This window comes from Phaethon aethereus (genome assembly GCF_964289735.1).
Source record: "Phaethon aethereus genome assembly, chromosome: 2".
Taxonomy (NCBI): Eukaryota; Metazoa; Chordata; class Aves; order Phaethontiformes; family Phaethontidae; genus Phaethon; species Phaethon aethereus.
In genome coordinates this window covers 45,564,124-45,584,219 of record NC_138582.1, presented here as the reverse complement: position 1 = coordinate 45,584,219, position 20,096 = coordinate 45,564,124, and the positions used below count along the sequence as shown (strand labels likewise).

At 42.6% G+C, this 20,096-nt stretch overlaps 1 protein-coding gene across 1 annotated transcript in view; it reads right to left on the bottom strand.

The window, feature by feature from the left end:
• The window catches only part of ALKAL1 (ALK and LTK ligand 1), a gene marked incomplete at its 3' end in the record, with an annotated part of 32,327 nt that extends 29,781 nt beyond the window's left edge, over positions 1-2,546 (bottom strand). The window contains exon 1 of the mRNA XM_082014988.1: positions 1,916-2,546. Coding sequence (XP_081871114.1) covers positions 1,916-2,246 — 331 coding nt within the window. The 5' untranslated portion in view covers positions 2,247-2,546. The remainder of the gene's footprint in view (positions 1-1,915) is intronic.
• Positions 2,547-20,096: the final 17,550 nt, after the last annotated feature.

Sequence of the window (20,096 nt, the reverse complement as noted above, 5' to 3'; positions counted from 1 at the left end):
TATAGTTACTAAAATGGACAATTAACAGAAAACAAAGCCTTATTATGTATAATACTGATGACTTAAAGAAAATTCCTCTTCAAAGTTATATAAATGTCACACTTTGTATTTTCTAGCTCAATACAATTACTTAGTTAGGAGTAAACATCTCAAATGGGAGATACTGTTGCCCATAATGGACTTTTTCCATGAGCCACTCGGTACTAGTAACTATTGGTCTCAAGTTTATAACTTTTCTATCCTTCTTGAAAAGAAGACATATGTAAGACTTCATATATTCTGCCTTGAAAAGACCTTTTTACATGTTATTTTCCTGGAAAAGTGTATACGGAGGGTTTGCTCACAGCACATGAAGAATGCAAGCCATGCTAAGTAATCACTCATGACCAGTCACGTTGATAACCAGCAGCATCTTTCCCAGTCAGTATACAAATCTGTGGCAATCTGGTTTGGGCTGGCTTTCTCATAACTACCAGAGACTTAATGTTCTCAAAAGCAAGAATATCTGGAAGTTCACTGGGACGCTACAACCCCCTACTGACAGACCTCTCAGTACCAGGAAGCGGAAGCTTCCAAGGCCAGAAATTTTTTATTTTTGATTGTTTTGTCTTTTTTTCAGTCCAGTTTCCTTAGACTGTGCAGCAATTGCACTGTGCAAATGCCTGCCCTACCCAGTCACTCATCCAGTAACTTCTGAACTTGTCACTTAACTTCAAGTTTTTCCAAAATGGGGTTTACTTTCCTTTAAAATAGACCATTGGACAGAAAAGAGCAACTCTATCAGTGCAACCTGGGAGGGCTGCAACTCGACTTCACCTATTACCAGCCATCATCTATAAGGACACTTTCCAGGGACACAAATCCCTAAGAAACCAAACTACCTTAGTTTCCCTTATCCTGGTTTCTCTCCATTAGGGTCTCTGGCAGGCAACAAGAGAAAAATGTTAGTGGGCTACAGCCAAGAGAAAGTCAGTATATTCTTGCTGAACTGCACCATCCTAACCAACCCACACAAACCCCTCAGGCACCTCCACTCCAGTAGGAAATGTTTTGTGTGGCCATGCATCAAAACTAGCTGCAGCAGAGGTGACCCACTGCCCGGTCTCCTGGCCAAGCAGTCTGTGAACATCACCAGTAGTTAAACTGGCCCTGAACTGCCCCCGCTTGCCACGGCCAGTCCTGGCCTGCACCAGCGTCAGAGAGACGGCTCCCTGCCCCAGCTTGAGCATCCCCTGGAAGGTGACACAAGAACCCATGCCCAGCACAGCCTCGTTTTCCCACACCTGTCCCAGCAAACCTGGAAAAATGCATCACAGGGGAATCAGTCAAGTTGAAGAGGAAGTTTAAACGAGTAAGTCCAGACATCTCTCAGATCAGTCATTTCTCCACTTTGTGCAAATCAGAGGATTTGAGGAGAAACGGGGCTTCCTCAGGGCTGGCTGTGCTATAACACAGGGAAGTTGGGAGGCTTGCTCAGAGGGGCTGTCGATCAGCTGGGGCCACAACTGACCTCTCAGCAGAAGGTGCTGCAGCCCGAGTGACTCTCTCCTCTCCTCTTGTGTCCCGGATACCCCCAGCAACCGAACTCCTGCCGGGGAGCAGGGCCGGAGAGTCGCGCTGCTCCCCCTCCGCGTCCCCGGCGATGCCGGCTCCCGCACGGGAGCGGGGCTGGGCTGCGCTGCCCTCGGCGAGGCTCGGTCCCAGCAAAGGCAGAAACCTCCCTGGGGAGGGGCTGCCGCCTCGCAGCGGCTGAGCGCAACCGCCGCTGCGCTTTCCGCTCGCCCCCGTCCCGTCCGCACCGGGCCGCCCCGGCGGAGCCGCCGTCGGGCTTGGCCGCCGAGAAGGCGGCCGGGACGGGACGCGGAGGCGGCTGCATCCCCGGGCTCCTTGCGCGGGGCAGCGCGGTGACTCTTACCTCCGTGTCGGGCAGCGGCGAAGAGCCGGGGCGGCGGCGGGGCGGCGGCGGCCGGCGGCGGCCGGGGGGCGGCGGCGATAGCGCGGGGGTCGGGCGGCGGGGCGCCGCCGCCGCTGTACCTCCGGGAGATCACCCGGTCCCGCCGCGGCGGACGGAGCGGCAGCGGGCGGCCGCCGTCGCCCAGAGCTTGGAGGAGGAGGTCGAGGAGCGCCCCCCGCTCGGCTCCGGCGGCGGGCACGTCCCTGCCCGCGGCGCCCGGCGGCGGTGGGGCCGAGGCCAGCAGGAGGAGCAGGATGGCGGGCAGCGCCTGGCGTTTCCCGGCCTCTCGCATGTCTGCGGCGCTGGGAGGAGGCAGAGAGCGAAGACGGTCAGCGCCGGGCCCGGCCCGGACCCCGCCCGCCCCCCATGCCGCGCCCGGGGGCACCCACGCGCCGCTCCCGCACGCCCAGGCCGGGCGCAGCCCCGCGGAGCGGCGGCGGAGGCGGAGCGGTGCGGAGACCCGACGGGCCGCCAGCGGCCGGCCCTGCGGAGCGCCTCCCCGCCAGCCCCCAAGAAGCCCCGCCGCGTTCGCCCGCCTCCCCGCAGCGCGCCTGTACAGACACGCAATAGGGGAATATTTGCCGTCCCGGGCTTTGCTCGGCTCCCCTTGCCCCCGGCGTTCCCGCGGCTGCCTCCTGCCCCCGCCGGCGGAGCGGGCCGGCGGGGGAGCCGGGGGCCAGCCCGCCCGGGCAGCGCCGCACGGCGGTTTTCGGGCGAGAGCGTACGGACGGAGTTCAATTCGGGATTACATCGGGAACTGCTGCAGATCAGGGCGTAAAGGGCAAAAACAATTACAATGGGCTGAGGCTTCGAGAGCAGCGCTGCTTAACGCCGCTAAGTAAGCTATTCTAATTATAGCGAACGGTTAGGATTAAGAGGGAGGGAGGAAAATTCTCGTATTTACAAACTGTTTTATACTTGGACTTCCTTACTAATCCTCTTGGGCGAAAGAGTTAATCGGAGCCGCGAGGGAGCCGGCTCTCCCCGACGGCTGCGGGCTCTCGCTCACTCCCGCCGCCGCCGCCGGGGCGCACGGCAAACCCGGCGAGTAACCGGGGACGGACCCGGGCTTCGCTGCAGGGGCAGCGACACCCCCTCGCTCCACGCCAAAGGCCCCCTCCGAGAGCCGGGGGGGCGGCTGCTTACCTTCAAGCGGAGGCGAGTCTCGCTGAGCGGTTGCGAGCTGGGGAAAGACGTCCGCGGCCGTCGGCGGAGAGCCCCGGCCCCCGCGGAAGCTCCGCCGGGCGCGGAGCGGATCTGTCGGTGCTGCGCCCGGAGAGAGGGGATGCGCCCTCCAGAGCCATGCGCTGCTCTTATATAGTCCGCACCGGCGTACTCATTTGAGTACTATCGACTTTAGGTGGGTGGCAGTCGATGGAGACACCTCTGGTAATCACTCTTGGGCTCAGAGAAGGTCTTTTCTGACAAACTTCCTCCTCCCCGTTTGTCCCCCGGTGGATGGCAACTGAAAGCTGCGTTTGAAGTGACTCTGATCTATTTGTGAAATTAGATTTCCCTGAAGATTGGGAAACGCTTACTAATAAAGCTGCCGGCTCAAGAGATTAAAATGTGCTTTAACTTAGCGGGATTCCCTTAGGAATACAGCATAAGAACTGTTTTTCCCCCCCTTTTCTTACTGAACAAAGAAGCCATGAGCAAAGTCTGAAGTGTGTATAAATTTTGTTCTGTTCTCATGGCAAGGAAAGTGTTAGACTGTCTTTGGCCAGTGAATTCACAAACTAGAGACCTTGTAAAAGTTTGTTTCTCCAAAAAAAACTTTTTTAATTTGTGACAATGACACTTAATAAAAAACTAGCAAAAAAAGGTACTGACCTAATAAAACCATTAATCCCTCAGGTTAAAAAACTTGCCTCCCAGAGCCATAAATATATAAGCAAATCACTAGTGAATGAGATCTCAACTTCCAGAGAGCAGTGCATGCAGGTGGTCTGGGTGTAGATTGAAAAGCAATACTTTAAAAAAATTTTTAAAAGTTAAATTTTTTTAAAATTATACCAGACAATATTTTGCATTATGACAGAATTTGCAAGTGTAACTCTTTGTCAGAAAGTACCACTGAGATATTTACTGAATAAGAGTGGGAGAAAAAGAAAAAGGATTTGAGATATCCTTGAATATGTGAAAATGAGGAATTTAGATTTGAAAGAGATTTAAACTATTCTGCATCTGTCTGAGAGGTGACATTTCCCTCCAAATTCTGTCTCTTTCGCAAAACTCTGTCATGTGTACCATTGCACACTCTGGTTGTGTCGGGCAGAGGACACTCAGGGCTGTATCTCACAGGGGCTGTGGCATCGCTGGTGATGGGAAGCCAGCTTCTTCCCCACTTCCTCCTACTCTTGTGCCATCCTCACTTACATTTGAGGGGGTGATGCCACAGAGATCAGGGATCAAACCAAAATTAACTAATGAAGGTTACAAAGGGTTTTATCATACTTTTTTTTTTTAGAGGTCAGTGTACTGCACTAGGTAAACTGGTCTGACTTGTGGATTCCCAGAGTAATAGAAGGGAAGCATCAATCTCTTTCTCACTACATGATTTGCTACTTTTACCTCTTTATTTGGGGCATATAAGGAGTTTTATTTGATCAAGCTGACGGCTAAGTTGAGTGAAGAGGAAAAGAGACAGCAGTGATAAGATGAGAAATAAAGCAGTATATTAATTTGCCAGTTCTAAAACAAATCCCAAAGCTTCTCTCCATTAACTTTTTGTTTATTTGCTTTTATTTTGTCCTTAGAGACACTTATTGCAACCACAAAATGGGACTGAATTCTCCTCTAGAAATGGCCAAAGTATTACTTTGATTTTGAGCTCCTCTGCCCACCTTCATAACTAATCATGGATTAGGTTTACAACTTCTAGCCCTCGGAACAGGTCACGGTGGGAAGGAAATCTATGTGGCACTGTTAAGACAGAAGAATTTTTCTGCTCATAAAAATATCAAAGTCTTTATTGGGTGTCAGTTTGAGGTAGGTAACAGAATACTCACAAGAATTAAAAGCAATATTGCAAAAGGCAAGCAAATACCCCTCTTCTTTCCCTTACAACCCCCAAAAAGATCTAAGAGGTCTGCAAACTGCTGTAACAGACTATGCAATCTTGATAGACAACACACTGGAGCTCCTAGTTTGGGAAAGTTTGTGACTTTTGTAGAGCAAAGATTGTCAAATGTGTCACTCACATTCAGTGAGTTTCTAAGATTCAAATACTGTTACAAATACTAAGGCCACTAGACTTTGTTCTTTAGCTTACATGATGAGGACTTAGGGTTTTAAAGCTCTGTATCAGAAGCCCTTTGCCATTGTGAGCCACCCAGTTTTACTCTTCTTTATCTCCACTGTTACTTGCTTCTCTCAGAAGAGCTTCTTCCTTCAGAAGAGCTGCACCCTTGGATTGACATTATACCCATTCAGAAGGCAATAAATTGTTTCTTAATTACTGTTATAAATTAAACCAGTTAGGTTGTTTGCTTCACTTGTTACCAGGATTTTTTTTTAACTTTTAAGTGTTATTCTTTGTGTATTTTCAAAAGAATAAACAAGAAGTCAAGGAAACAAGAGAGTGAGTGTCCCTGCAGAGCAGCTTGAGAGGCAGATCTATCAGGCCTTGAAGTTACTGCAACGGTTCCCATTCACTGTTGTGGGAGTTGGAGCAAGCCTTCAAATGAAAAGAACCAATTAGAGCCACAACACATCTAAATCACAAGTTTTAAGTAGATTTTTCAGATTCTTTTTATTCGCAAGAGCCTTAAAGACTTATTTAAAAACAAAACAAAACAAAAAGTGATTTGTTTTCTATTATTGCACAAAGCCTTGTCTCTTTTTAAGATGTTCTGATATTTGAATTCTTCAGAGAGCACTTGAAAGAATGACAACCAGAGCGCAACCAGAGGAAGATGACTGTTTTACTAATCCCAGACAATTCTGGCAGGTTGAAAACCCATTCCGAGGTCACAGTTACATTGGCCCTTTTGTTAGTAGCTCTAATGTAGCTCCTCATCATTCTATGGAGAAAGAACCTCAGCATGAGATTCACATCAAAGAGAGCATCTTAAGACTGCACTCAGTATCTTATTTAGGAACTGAAAACCTGTTCATAGTGAGCCTAAACAAGTCTGATTATTTGCTTCTTGTAGCCAATGGATTTAAACAAGTGTATCAATCATGTTTGTTTCCTGTGGCATGTTTTTTTATTTTCTCATCTGTCTTAGCCACAAGTCTATGTCTGACTGAAGTTAAAAGCAAACTAGTTAAATCAAAGTATCATAAGGCTGACAGGGACTTGGAGAGATGATCTATGCTTTCCATTGCCAAAGGCAGAGCCAACTGTACCTATGTCATCAGGGCTCAGTAAGAAACCTAATTTTTAATTTTTGCCCTCAAGCTCAACACTTCAACTCAAATCCGTTAAATGAACAATTGGTAAATGTTGGTTTAGTAGTGACATTTTACCTCAGGATTTACACTGAAAGATAAAAATTATCTAAATGTATTCCCAAAGCACACACTCAAATAAAAGACAGGCTAAGGCAAAGGTTTAAAATTTAGGTGTCTCACTGTTTCTAAATAAATCTGTCAGCCAAAGATTTCCATGGCCACTCAGCTAAATCAAGAAGAAAAACAGAGAAAACCTGGTTCTATTGAAGTCCATGGGAATTTTCCTGTTGACTTTGTTGAGCTAGGATTTAATGCAGGGTTGCTACTAAAGGAGAGGTGAGAAAGTGAAAAATTACCTCAAAAATATGAATGTACTGCCAAGGCAGTAATTTATAGGTGGCTGCTGTAATTTCTGGTAAGTAACAGAGGATTCCAGCTGGTTTTCAGATCACAATATTTCTTTAAAGACAGAGTTTTTAAACAGCCATATATATCTATATATTTGTACGCCTGTTGAGGCAGATATAAATACAGAGGATCCTGCCTCAGTGCAGAGGACTTGATCAGATGATCTCTTGAATACATTTTGCAGTCCTTTATTTCTATGAATCTATAGATTTTTTGCAAGCAGCCTTTAAGGCTGACAGGACACACTAATGAACTGGCTGACAGCGGAAGGCTATACAGTTAAAGTAGTAAAATGGTAATACTAAAAGAGATGTGAGAATCAGTGTGCCATATACATATCATGACTTGAAACTTAGTGCATCTCTTTTTTTGGTAGAAATAGTACAGCAGAGAATTGTGAGATGTTCTTAACTGAATTTTAGGTAGCAGCTTCAAGTATTTATTCCATAAAATAAAGATCATCACCTTTCCGATTAAATAATAGCAGATTAGTTTTATTATTACAAACACATCTATTTTTTTTTTTTACTACAGAAATATAATGACCTTCACTGGCTTTAGCATTAAGAAATTATACCCTGAATTCTCCACCACTTTGGATTTGGGGGAATTTTGCACATGTAATTAACATATAATGAGTCATTTTTGGAGGACCTTTGGCTCCTCTGTGCTCTGAAAGGTCCATCTGGAAACCTGAAGCAGCTTCTGATTGAGATATTTCAAGCAAAAACCCAAAAACTAACCTGTAAGTTGAGGGGATGGGGGAGAAAGCTGGGAGGAGTAGAGTCCAGTTGGACTGTGAGATAAGTCCTCCTTCCTCCTTTTATTTTCCCAGAAACAGTTTCAGTAGTGAAGGTTCTGCTCCTGCTCCATCTGACTGACTGTCTGCACCTGGGACTGTTCAGCTGAAGGAGGCATATGAGAAACTACCGCGTTCAAATACAGGATCTGGGTCTATAGATGTTATTTCACAAAAACATATTCCAAATAGGTTCTCTCTTAGGCCAATTGATATTGGGAACTTAAGAGCAAGAAGTGAACATGGCTTGCCTTTTAAATTGTTCCATGGACAAGATCTTCTGCAAACTTTACAAAAAAAGAAAAGTTGAAAGACTTAAAACCCCAACAGATTTTGGAGGACCCAAGAGTGGTGTACTGAGGAGAAACAGGTCTTGAGGGCTGAGCAGCAACCAGTCTGACCAAAGGATCCTTTTCAACTGCTTGCAGTCCTTCACAAACATTGTGACATGGATGATTTGAAAGCAATTATTTGTATTACTGTAGCTCTAAAGACTGTCAGTTTATCTTAGAAAATCTCCAATAGTTGCTTGGTTTATTGTCAGCTTCTGATTTTGACCAGGATTACATTTAAGAAGGAAGTAGCCGCCCTGCCCTCTACCCCCCAAGAATCCTGCAGCAGGCACGCTGTCACCTTACCCCATCATCGAATCAAAAATAGGTACCAAATATTCCCACTGGCTTGAGTCTTTCTTTTTTGAACCCAACCCTGGATTCTCAGCTGTGTCAGATATATCGCAGAAGACAAACTTCTGTTTCTAAGGTAATGCCAGCTTATTACACCTGTCGCTAGAGCTGTGAAAATAATTAATTTACAGATGCAGTGAGTCAAAAACAAATATCTTGCCTGACACAAAAGACATCTTCACCATGTGTCCTTCATGACAGCACAGGAACTTACTGACACCACCAAAAAGCTGACTGATGACCAGAATAACTGTGCACGTGGCATGGGTTCCTTGAAGAGCTCTGTCTGGACAGCATGAGAACCATCACCTAAACAGACAGATCCACTTCCTTTCAACAAAACCAAAAATGGAGTGTCATTTTCAGGGCTTGGCAGCTAGGGTAATATCAAGCAGAAGAGCTTACATTTAAATCCTGGAGTCTCTGATACAGAAAAAATGTTTAATGTCCTCTCACAATGAGAGCCTTTGATCGGGGGAACTTGGACCTAGGGATTTTTGGAGGGAAAAGTTCAATGGCAGCCTTCACCACAGATGGAGAGTCACTGCAGGTGGGCTGCATCAGAGTGGCCTGAGTCTACAGCTCACAGACTTCCTCTGCTGAGGCAATCATCTTTAAAAGAAAGAGAATTTTTATGGAAATGTGCTATCAGTGACAAAAGAGGAGGCTCAAAAAGTTTTAGAAAAAATGAACTGTAGAGACCATCCCAAATGAAAAAGTCAACCAGCTCGGGTTCATGCCACCTCCAGAGCAGAAGTTCAGACATTCAGTATCATTCCTTACAGCAAAGACATTTTCTGATGATGTATTACATCAGGAGTAGATTTCCACAGTGGTCTCTTGTGGGTGACCTCTGACTTTTTGTCTGATTTCTCAGTGGGCTGGGAAAGTTTCTAGACCTTGGATGCTGCACATTGGCAGTGTCAATGCAAGAGATTTCTAAGAAGCATTCTAAGTCATGCTAAGAAGCATGACTTTGTACCACACAACAGTGTAGTCAAGAACTTGGAAAGTTCACATGGCCTGAATTCAGTGGATTAACAACTGGTTCACTGAGAAGCTTCATAATAAAAATATTATTTGGTATCCTCATTTAGTTGAATAGCACGCACATCAGTGTTGATTTTGGGAAGAGATTCTCAGCAGGAATCTATTTTTAGACTGGCAAGTGATAAAAAAAAGTGGTCTCTGTTGCGGGCCAATACGAGTGCTGGAACCAAGAGGACACAATCAATCAGAGTGCAGCCGGATGCAGAGAATGAAGCCATCTGAGCATGGATTCCTACCTGAAAAACCATTGCTCTGGGAAAAAAAAAAGTAGTAATTGGCCAAACCGATGCTGTTGATGTCCAGAGAGAAGAATTTCAACTAATACTATTTCTCACTGATGAGATTGCTGCTCAAATCTTGTTTGTGAGTCAGCAATTCACACCTCAGGAGGAATAATGAAAACTGGACACAAATAAGGAATATGCTTTTAAGTTTGGAAAAAATACATTAAAGCAAAAGACTCAAGCTTATCAGAGAGAACCTTGAGCTTAGCCTAAAAATATCTACTCAGAAAACAGAAGGTTGATGCTAGGGTACTCTTTAATTTAGGAACGTGACTTTTGAAAAGACCATCATGGTCATTCAGTCTATAAACGTGAAATTACCAGTAAGAGGGCAATAGAGACCTACTTCAGACAGAGTACAAAACAGGCACTCCACACGCCCATAGAGACTTCAGATGACACAATATTTTTAAATAATCTAGAGCAAATTTAAAATGCCTGCAACAGGCCAAAAGACAAATCTATAATGTCTGAAGGAACATCAGGGAAAAATCAAGAACAATGCCAAAGCCTTAAGGCCTTGCAGGAGTAGGGAATTTTTTAAATAAAATGACCTGAGGAAACAGGTCAGCCCCTTGCTGTGAATATCAGAATGCTTCTGCCTACCTGACCTAGAGGAAAAATTTCACAATGACTGCAACCCTGGTGACTGATTTATATCTGAGCCTGTAATTATGATACACTAGCCAGGCAGCTGAGAAATTAAAAAATTACTAATGGATCTTTTTGACATACTGTCTCCAGCTGTGAAAGCCCCCAGTGGCTCAAAGGAAGGGAAAAAATACCAATCCCTTCCTCCTCTCCCCCTCCTGATGCAAACAAAGCATAGAAGGGATGCCTAAGGAGTGATCCCTATTTTCATCAGGGGAGTAGTGACAACATGGGATTAAAGCAAGGAAATGGAATAGGTGAGCAGTGGTCCTATAACTTCCCAATTCACTTGGATACAGCTGGCGGTTATTTCTCACAGCCTAGTTCTAGGTGCAGCACAGTTCTGTTAATAGAGGCAGTGGGACCAATGGCTTTATCTTTTTTTTCCCCAGCATTCTTATTAATTCTCCAAAATTAAATAACAGTTTGAAGGAATATTTGATAGTAGCTTTTGTCTATTTTTCAAGATGTCCATCCTTTAATAAAAGTTAATTTGTACAAGTCTATAACCAATGACAGAGAAAATCATCTTATAATGAATTATATCAATGCCTTATAAACAAAAGAAATAAACTGTTTGATTTGTTAACATCGGGTTTGAAAGCCTTTTAAAGACCTTGTTATATCCTCAGTCCCAGCTGAAGCTTTTGATGATCATGAGTGGCACTACTAAATTACATATTGTGTAAATGTGTTTTTTCTGGTAAGTTTGAAAAGAACAAGCATTTCATTTTGCTTTCCTTCTCCTGTACGGCAGGATTGGATTGTTCAGAACCCAGCTCCAAAATCATACAAGAAAAAGAGCTAGATCTTCCTAACTCTTTGCAGTTGTGTCTCTTTTTGTCCTCTTTTCTTATCCCCTTTCTGCCGTGGTACTCCTGTATCTGAAATATTCACCTTGCTTATTCCTTCAGCTGCCTCAGTTTTTCCTTGGTACGCACTGGTTGATCCTGCCTTCCTCTTTTCACCCACCCATGCCCCACACTGTTCTTTCTCTTTTCATTTCACAGCTGAAATATCAAACGTTCACTCACGCAGTTTTTTGCTCATCCTTGTATTTTTAACAAACAGAAAGCCATATACTAAGTTCTTTGTTATCAAGGAAAAGAAGAAGAAACCGTACTAAACACTCACAAAATTTCTGCTAAACATTTGTTTCCCAGAACCTGAAATATGACAATTTAATAAACAAGGTAAGCACTACTTTTTATATTTTTTTATGTTTCAATTTTAATAATGTGGGTGTTTTTATTGTTGTTGGTATTTTTTCTTTTTTCTGCATGGTTATTTTTTCAAATTGACTTGGACATTTTTAAGGGAATAAAGTTTGACTGACAGAAAATCAAGCTGCGTTAATTCCATGCTGTATTGTTGTTGGAGATTATTTTCAGTGTAGTTGAAACCAATATTAAAAATGGAAGTTGTGCTGAGGCTGTACATTCTTTGTTCTGAATTACTGCATCTTTTGTTACAAACCATGGCAGTGTGACCCGATGAGAGATAAGCTGCGCCCATCTAATAGCTTCCACTGGATCACTTTCTGTGCACTAGTGAAGAGCCTCCTCAGTTCAGGTAACCCACTTTACATCAGTCTCTCTGTTAAAACTGGGGATCCTGTAACAAAAAGGGAGCTCTGCTGGTGTAGGAAGGACCAAATGGAGCAGAAAAAAAGAAAAAAACAAAGATACGTCAATCCTTCCCAACCTTTTGCAGGATTACTACAAGGCACACCACGATGCTGCATTAGAGATGTTAAGACAGCCCTGCAGATGCTCACTCAGCTGCTTGGAAGCGGCATTGCCTGTTGTGGTGCATATGACCCCTTCCCAGACTCGGGAATGCTGACCCTGCTGTGACAGGCAGCAAAATGTGGGTGCTGGCAAGTGGCCAGGGCATCTGATTCCCAGATGATGCATCACAGGCACAGAGATAGTGGGGGCTTGCCCTGGCTCAGGGAACATCCCAAGGCTATTTATTGGTTTTGGTTGGTGACTGCTTTTTGGATGATAAATGCCTATTTGGAGAGGCGTTTTTACCAGAATGGCCATAGAACTTATGTGCTTGACCTGAAGGACAGGGAGGACAGCATACAAAGCCCACCTGCATTGATTTACCCACAGCTCGGTTTTGCCTCTCAACACTACTCCACTCTTCATAACTGGAAAGTGACATGAACTTTTATTATACATTGTTAAAATATTTCTTTGTTTGGCCTGTTTTCCTAAGGCAGTGAATTCTCACCCAATTACATCATTTGTCTGCAGCTTCATGCACAATTTAAACCAATGCAATTTGGAATGGCTGCCAAAAAGATCAATGCCATACACTGCACGCCTCTGGCCACCGAATTTCTGCCCTTGAGCTGCCACCTCTCTTAGGCTGGCACAGGATTTCAGGTGGTTGCTTGCTGAGCTGCGTCAAGATACCGATTCAAGCTGGAATTAGTTCCTAACAGCTAGTTTCCCCATGCAGCCCACTGTACAGCACACAACTCCTCTTGCAGATGTGAAGAAGCCCATAGCATGAAGATTTCAGCGGGGAGCTGGTAGCAAGGGAAAGGCAGGACTGCATCTTCCAGAAGCAATGCTGACTTACAGTGTTCACAGGTACGTGGCTGCAGATGAGACTGTGATACCCTCTGCCCATCCTAACAGCATCTGAGTGCACTGGCCATTTCAACCATGTTGACAGATGTATAATAACAGATGAAAATACCCTCATATTTCTCTGAACATAAACGCCAAGGCAGAGGGAGTGATTGTATATGTACCAGACATAGAAATCAGACACTCATTCACTTGGAGCTTGAAGCCTCACAGGTATAAAAGATTCTAACCACACCATTCCAACCCACAGGAAACCTGGCTCTGTTGGCTCCTCCGCTCTCTGAAGTATCGGCTTTTTGAAGGAGCTCAGTGGGAATTGGTGGAGCTACATTGCCCTTATGCAGCATCTGCTCAGCCGAAACAGAGGCACTGAGATTCTCATGTAGGTTGTCGAAGGCAATTTGACTCTAAAACTCTTAGAATTTAAATTAAGGAGAGGTACCCACAAAGGTTTCCTTCAGTTTAGTTGTTTCTGAGCAGTCTTTCGCTGGAGGAGACATGCCAAGATGTGCAAAGTGTTTAGATTCTACATGGAGATCCTACACATGAGAGACCCTAGAGGAGAGCGTTAGGTGTGACAGCAGCAGTCTGCAAGGATCCAAGTTCAGCCCCACTCACACCACAAAGCCCAGGTCTCCAACCTCCAAGGAATTGTTTGATATGAACCTGCAGAAATATTTCTAAAAGTTACAAGACCTTTTGGCTGCCTTTGCCTTTTCTTTGCCTTCAAATTGCTTATCCAAGCTGCTGGACAGTGAAACGAACTAAAAATCTTTATGAGGGACCCCCTGCCCTTCTGCCCTTCTTCCCAGGATGTCGAGAGGGAATTGACTCAGCAGGAGGTGGGCCCAGTACTGTGTTCATTACTGCTCCATCCCTCCTGCCTCATCTCCTGTTTTCCTTCCTCCACGATTCTCATTTCATTATCATTGCAAGAATTTGAATATATTGCTGAGCAAATGGCACAAGGCCCCTGCAGCAGCTGTGAAACCCACCTGATAGGCCCACCAAGACACGCAAAACCCGACTGAAGGCTAGGCAAAGGTTGTATTTCCCAAGCCCTTTCTTCCCTCCCCTTCTAAATCAAAAACTATAAAATAGATTTCAGCTGCCAGACGATGAGTTAGAGGGTTTACAAAACACTGTGAAAAAATGTGTGACTAAAGCTAGTGGATCTAAGATAAGCAGATATTCTAGGCCCAGACAAAGACCCTTAGCTGTTTGAAGAAGAGGACTAAGAGTACGGCTAGCCTCTCACACTGCCTGCCTGCAACATATGGACCTTTACTAAATCTGATTTGAGCAGGTTTAACTTATTTGGATGTAAGCCCTACTAAATATTTGGACAGTAATTCGGATTTAAAAAAAAAAAAGAAAAAGACCAACCCCCTCTTTTTCTTCTGTATGTCACAGTGTCAGCTCTGTAGAGCAGAAGGAGAAATATTGCAGACAGTGCTGGAAAAGAATATAGATGTCTTTGACAAATGGCTCCAGTGACACAGTCGAAGCACTCCTACTCGGTTATCTTAAGCAGCTACCTATCTAAAATGATCTTCACAGATACTTTAATCCCTAGCTCAATTTTCCTCTAGTAAAAGATTACTTAAACAACAAAATGATGGAGAACTAAACAAAGACTTCATTGTCCCATTACGTGCTATTGCCTTTTTCAGTCCTGTTCACCTCACCTTTGCCTCTATAATCTCTTTTTATATTGTCAAGTTCATTGGCAGAGATCTTCTCTTTTGCTCTCTGTGAAAAGCTTCTTTTCTACTATTATTATTAAAAATAATAACACTAAATGAGTCAAGGAGATAATCTAAGTGGGAAAGATAACAAGTTGAGTGGAGGAGGTAGAAAAAATTTTGAAAAGATGTTGAGTGAGTGCAGAAGCAGTGATGCAGGGAGGAGGAAAGATGCAAGGCACAGCAGGGTTAAGAGAGAAGGAAAAGAAAGTCTGAGTCAATGCAGAGTAGGAGGAGGTGATTAAGAAGAAAACAAAAAGTTGAATGTTAAATGAAAGGAAGAATTTTGTTACAGTGAAATCGGGAGGGCAAGGAGAAAGAAATGGAAAGACAGAAAATCCTGAATAGGCTGAAAGAAGGAAATTGTACCCCACACCTTTTCTATAATGTGAAGAAACTGAAGCAAATGAAGAAGAAATGAAGGAATTGGAATAGACTAGGTAGAGAAGAAGAAAAGTATAGTGACCTGGGGTAGGAGAGGAAATTAGAAAAAGTAAAAAAATATGTGTTTGATATAGGAAGGGGAAGAATCTGAGGGATGTAGATATTGGTCTAACTATTATATTCTATTTCTTAGAAAATGAAGGGGTCCTTCCACAAGAAGAGTTAAGTTGGGGTTCAACAGCAGAAAAGGGATTTAAAAAAATCCACCAAAATTTTATAAATTGGGGGAGGGACATTTACAAGAGAAATACTGCTTCAAATGTAAGAATTTATGGAGAAAGGCCATTGTCAAAATGTCACTAAATACATACCTGCAACTCATACAGATAAGTCAGATACGTTTCATACACTCTTTCCAAATATGAGTTGTCTTAAATAGATTTTGTTTGGTATGTTGGTTGGATTTTATGCTATTTACTAGCTGAAAAAATCCCAAAGCAAAACATTTTCTCTGGCATAGGGCATTATATTGACATTTGTGTTGCTACTGAGGTAAGTGAAAGACTATGAACTTGCCTTTACTGTTGCATAACCACAGATGATGTTCTTTAGCTATCATCTACTCATGCGACAATCTGAATGACTCTGAGCATTTCTGAAGCATGACACATTCACAGCTTTCTAATGTCTAAAAGATAAAGACATTGGCTTGTCAGGAATTCCCCCAAAACTCCCCCCATTCTTTAAGATCATTCTTATCCTTCTGAAATGCCCTGCTTGCTCCTTATTTTGTAATACCTGAGTGCCTTTCACTGTCATCAGCTTCCAGTACCTCCATGGTTCTCTTTTCATTTTGCTTGAGCCCTAGTTGAATACTGTTCTGATACATCTGCACATCTTGAAAGTGCGTTGAGCATGCATTAGTGCAGTTGTAGCTAAAGGACACATTTGAGAAGAGCACTTTTACATACCACAGAAACACTGAAGCTCATTAGCTTTTGTCCCTGAAGGAATATTGCTCCATCAGAGAGTACTGGTTAAGCAGGACATATGGAAGCTGCAGGAGTCCATCAAAAAATTCAACAGGAATAATACAGGTTTCCAGGCAGCCTGCCTTGAGAAGGCACTAGCCAATTGGCTGGCAATGGGGTGGGCATGTTGCTGGCTCCCCGGGACCCTCCACTTCCCTGTGGGAGCAGCTGGCTCCTCAGGCAGCCAACAAGCCAGCATGGCAGCTGGGCAGCTGAGCATCCAGGACAGCAATCAGAGAGGTAGGAAGCAAAGGAGTTTGGCAGCTGGAAAATCAAGAGAGACGTTAGAGGGATGTCCTTCCCATGAAAAATGTCAAGTTTCTGACTTTTCATCCTGATCCAGTAGGAAATATATATGTGTGTGTGTATGTGTGTCTATATATGTGTAAAAAAGGTAATATATATGTGTAAAAAAGGTAATATATATGTTTGCCTATGTATATGCACACCTGTTTTAAAATGCTGTTTCTTGTGAGAAATGAAATTTTTATTCCAACTGGCTGTAATGAATTGCTGCTGTCTTCTGCCATGAAGTTTCTAATTAGGCAACTAGAAGCCAAAATTAGGGAAGCTAATTTCAGGGAGCCCAGCTGATTGATGGAAATGTCATGACATTGTCACTGTACATTATTACAATTAAAAATTATACAGGGGATGGGGTTAAACTCTGAGAGTGTAGCAGTTTTAGTCCTGCATTAAACAATCATAACTGAATGTTTTTTAAAGCTTTATTAAGTATGAGGAAAGTAGAAGGCAAAAGGAAATAAATATAAGTAATATATTTATATTTGCAAATATAGATGTATGTGAAGTAGGGCTTCTGTGTCAGCAATATTTATTCTTTCATTTTTCCTGCTCTTATTCTTTTTAAGAAAAAAAATTCCTCAGTTTGGCAGTCTTCAGAAAAAAAGATAAAACATGAGGAGAGAGGATCTTGAGCTCTTTCTGAGGACTTTCTGATCCTGGTTCTTTAAACCTACAAGCAAATTAAGAGAAAGATTAAAGACAAGAATAGCAAAGGCAGGAAATGCTGTGGTCTGTCTCTAGTATGGGCTTCACCACTTCCGAGAGAGGAGCAAGCTCTCTGTCTGGGCAGCTGCTGAAGGTGGTGGCCAACAGAGCCACATGAATCTGCAGGGGATGTTGCTTTCAGTTGGTCAAAAGCTCAAGTAATGTGTTGAGGGATGCAGTCTTGGCTGGCTGGACCAACCTTCTCATTTTTATCTGGCCAATGTATGGGGTAGGGAAGAGAGGGAAGAGCAAGGCAGAGACACACAGGTGTCTTGAAAGCACAGCTGAGTGACCAGAAGGACAAACAACAAAAAGCCACAGTTAACGCTTTTTAAAAACTGATTTCCTCCCCTTGTATGTATGATAAGGAGAAATTATAACAAGAAAGAAGTGAAGTATAAAAGAAGGAAGTCTCCTCATTTCAAGATTTGTTTGCCTTGGATGTGGAAACTACTCATTCCCCTAAGCCTTAAACAAGTACAGGAAAACATAACATTTTGTTTTCTTTTAAATAAATACTTTTTCAAATCTTATTTATTAGATAATGGCAAATTAAAGACACTTTCCTGAAACAAAAGAAATAAGTTTAAACTAAAGTTAGCAATATACTATTTTGTGTATTGATAGCCATACCTAAATAATTTAATGCAGTAAACCTGCAACATAAATATAGCTATTGATGCCAGCATGCTTTGATCTTCTTAATACTGGCAAGCCTCTGTTGCCTCCCACTCTTGATTTTGTTAACAGTAATTTAAGCAGCAATCCTTTTGAGATAAAAGGATTACAACTTTATGAAAATGTTCTCTTACAAAATACAAACATTCATAAAGCTTGTCAGGCAGCTTTGCTTGCCTTGTGTTTCCACGACACCCAACTCTGAAATCCTTGGTCTGTGCTGAGCATTTTCCTGATGCACATGAGTAGCAGCTCCTGGGGACAGTTGAGGCTGGTTGCAATATAATGCCAAAATCTCTTGCTCTGCTAAACTGCGAGCATGACATCACCTCCTGCATTCATTTTGCCACTGTGGATGCGCAAGTCCTGCTCAGCCTGTACCTCCAATGAGTGGCCCTGGTCCCATCTCTGGGCTGACCGCAGTTCCCAGGGTCAGGGTAGGAGCTTATCATGCTTCTACCTGGATGCAAAAAAAGAGTCAAACATGCCCCAAATACATGGGAGTAGCTTGTTAGGTGTTTTTGGAAGAGACATGCCTATATAAAAAAAAAAAAAAACAAAACCCTTAATAATTTCCTGTATGTTCCGATGACATATAGCTGCTTAATAGTGCCAGAAACAACTTTTTTTCATCCATTTAGTGTTTTGAACTGTAAATCAGCACATTTTATTTCTCATTGTCTTAACTTTCTTTTTCTGGTGGTGGGCATCAGGTTTTCAAAGTGTTGTTTACTGCTCCAAGGACCTGGGAAACATTCATTTTAATGAATGAAAAATGAAATTTGAATCAATATTCTGCTTTTACATAGAATATCAGTTTCCATTTTACTTGGTGAATCTAGATTCTACAGTGATTATTTATAGAAAAAAGAAGTCAGTTGAAGTGATTCAAATCCCAATCTATAGCCGGCAACACAAATATCACGTATGAAATTTGAGGCTTCTGAAAAAATACATCAGTTAATTTGTAAGAGGACCTAACTTCTCTCAATGTGTTTATGAAGGTTTATAAGCTATTTACCAAAAATGGAAAAAAAAAATCTTTCTTCTAATTTTTTATGCCTAATTTCATAATCTAGACTCCAAATAATGTAATTGAAATATAAACCTGCACGCAGCAAAAAACTTTATTTTTGTGTTGGATATTACACAGCTGCAATTATGGCATTACTCATGGTATATTTACACTATCATCTTTCTAGCATAAATATCTACAACTTCTAAAAAAGTTAGTGAACTTGAGACATTGAAGATGTGCTTAAAATTAGTATTGAATTATTTATTCTGAACACTGAATAATCAAAATAAAGATGTTGAAGAAATTAACTTAGTTCATTATTACATTTGTTAGCTCTGTACACTTACTACCTTCATTAAAAGCTATTCAGACACTGGAGATAAATGTTTTAGTATTAATAAGAGGTTAATCACTTCTTTTGCTTTGTCTTTGATTAATTTCATAGGTGCTGGTAGGGACAATTGTCCTTTACATGTTTAAATGGGTAGAACTCCCACGCAGCATTTCCCTGGGTTTTTTTTCTATCAGGGACAATGTGATAATGACAAACAAAAATGTGGCAATCACTGTCTTTCATTGAGAAGAACTCATGGTACTTCTTCTCACAAGATTTATGCCATGAGCAAGGAATTTATTCCTCAGGCAAACAAGTTATCTTGGAATTTTATTGTTATTTAGGAATTTTTACTTGGGAATTCCAATTTGTTAAACCCTTGGAGCTCTCCCAGCCAGGTGTTTTCTGCTGAAAACATGAGCACAGTCTCATATGAATCATATAAATGGAGACCTGTGTTGTAACAGACAAAAATGTCTAAGTAATATAGAGAAAAGCTAGCATAAAGGGTACACATTTCATGTGGTGCAATACTCTAATTTTAAAAAATTATCACCATGAGACTCAGTAGGCTGAGAAGATATATCATCTTCTTTAACAGTGTAGCATGTTCAGTTTCAGGTAAATTATGTAATTTCTAGTTCATTGTCTTAGTGGGACAGTAATGTTGGCTTATTCGTTGCCAATAGATGGCAGTGATTGCTCAGTTTCCTGCAGGAGTAAAAATTGTGGAACAAAAGTCAGGAGATGGGTAGGTATTCAGGTGGATCCTTCTGTAAATCCTGGAGTTGTTATTATTTTGCTTTTAACTGGAACATTACCATAGTTTTATATGTTCCAGTATCAGGTAGTCCTTGGATTAAGGAAACATCTTTTGATGCCTTTGAAACCAGTTCCACGTCCTGGTATCAGCCTCCTGGACTGAAGCCTTCCCAGTAAGCTATTGATCCTTCTCAGGAGGCAATTGGACAGGCGTACTTCCTTTGCCACCATGCATTACATGGTTTGTAGGCATCTCTTCCCTGCAGCCTTCCCTTTCTGCTTTCCAGTGTGTCTCAT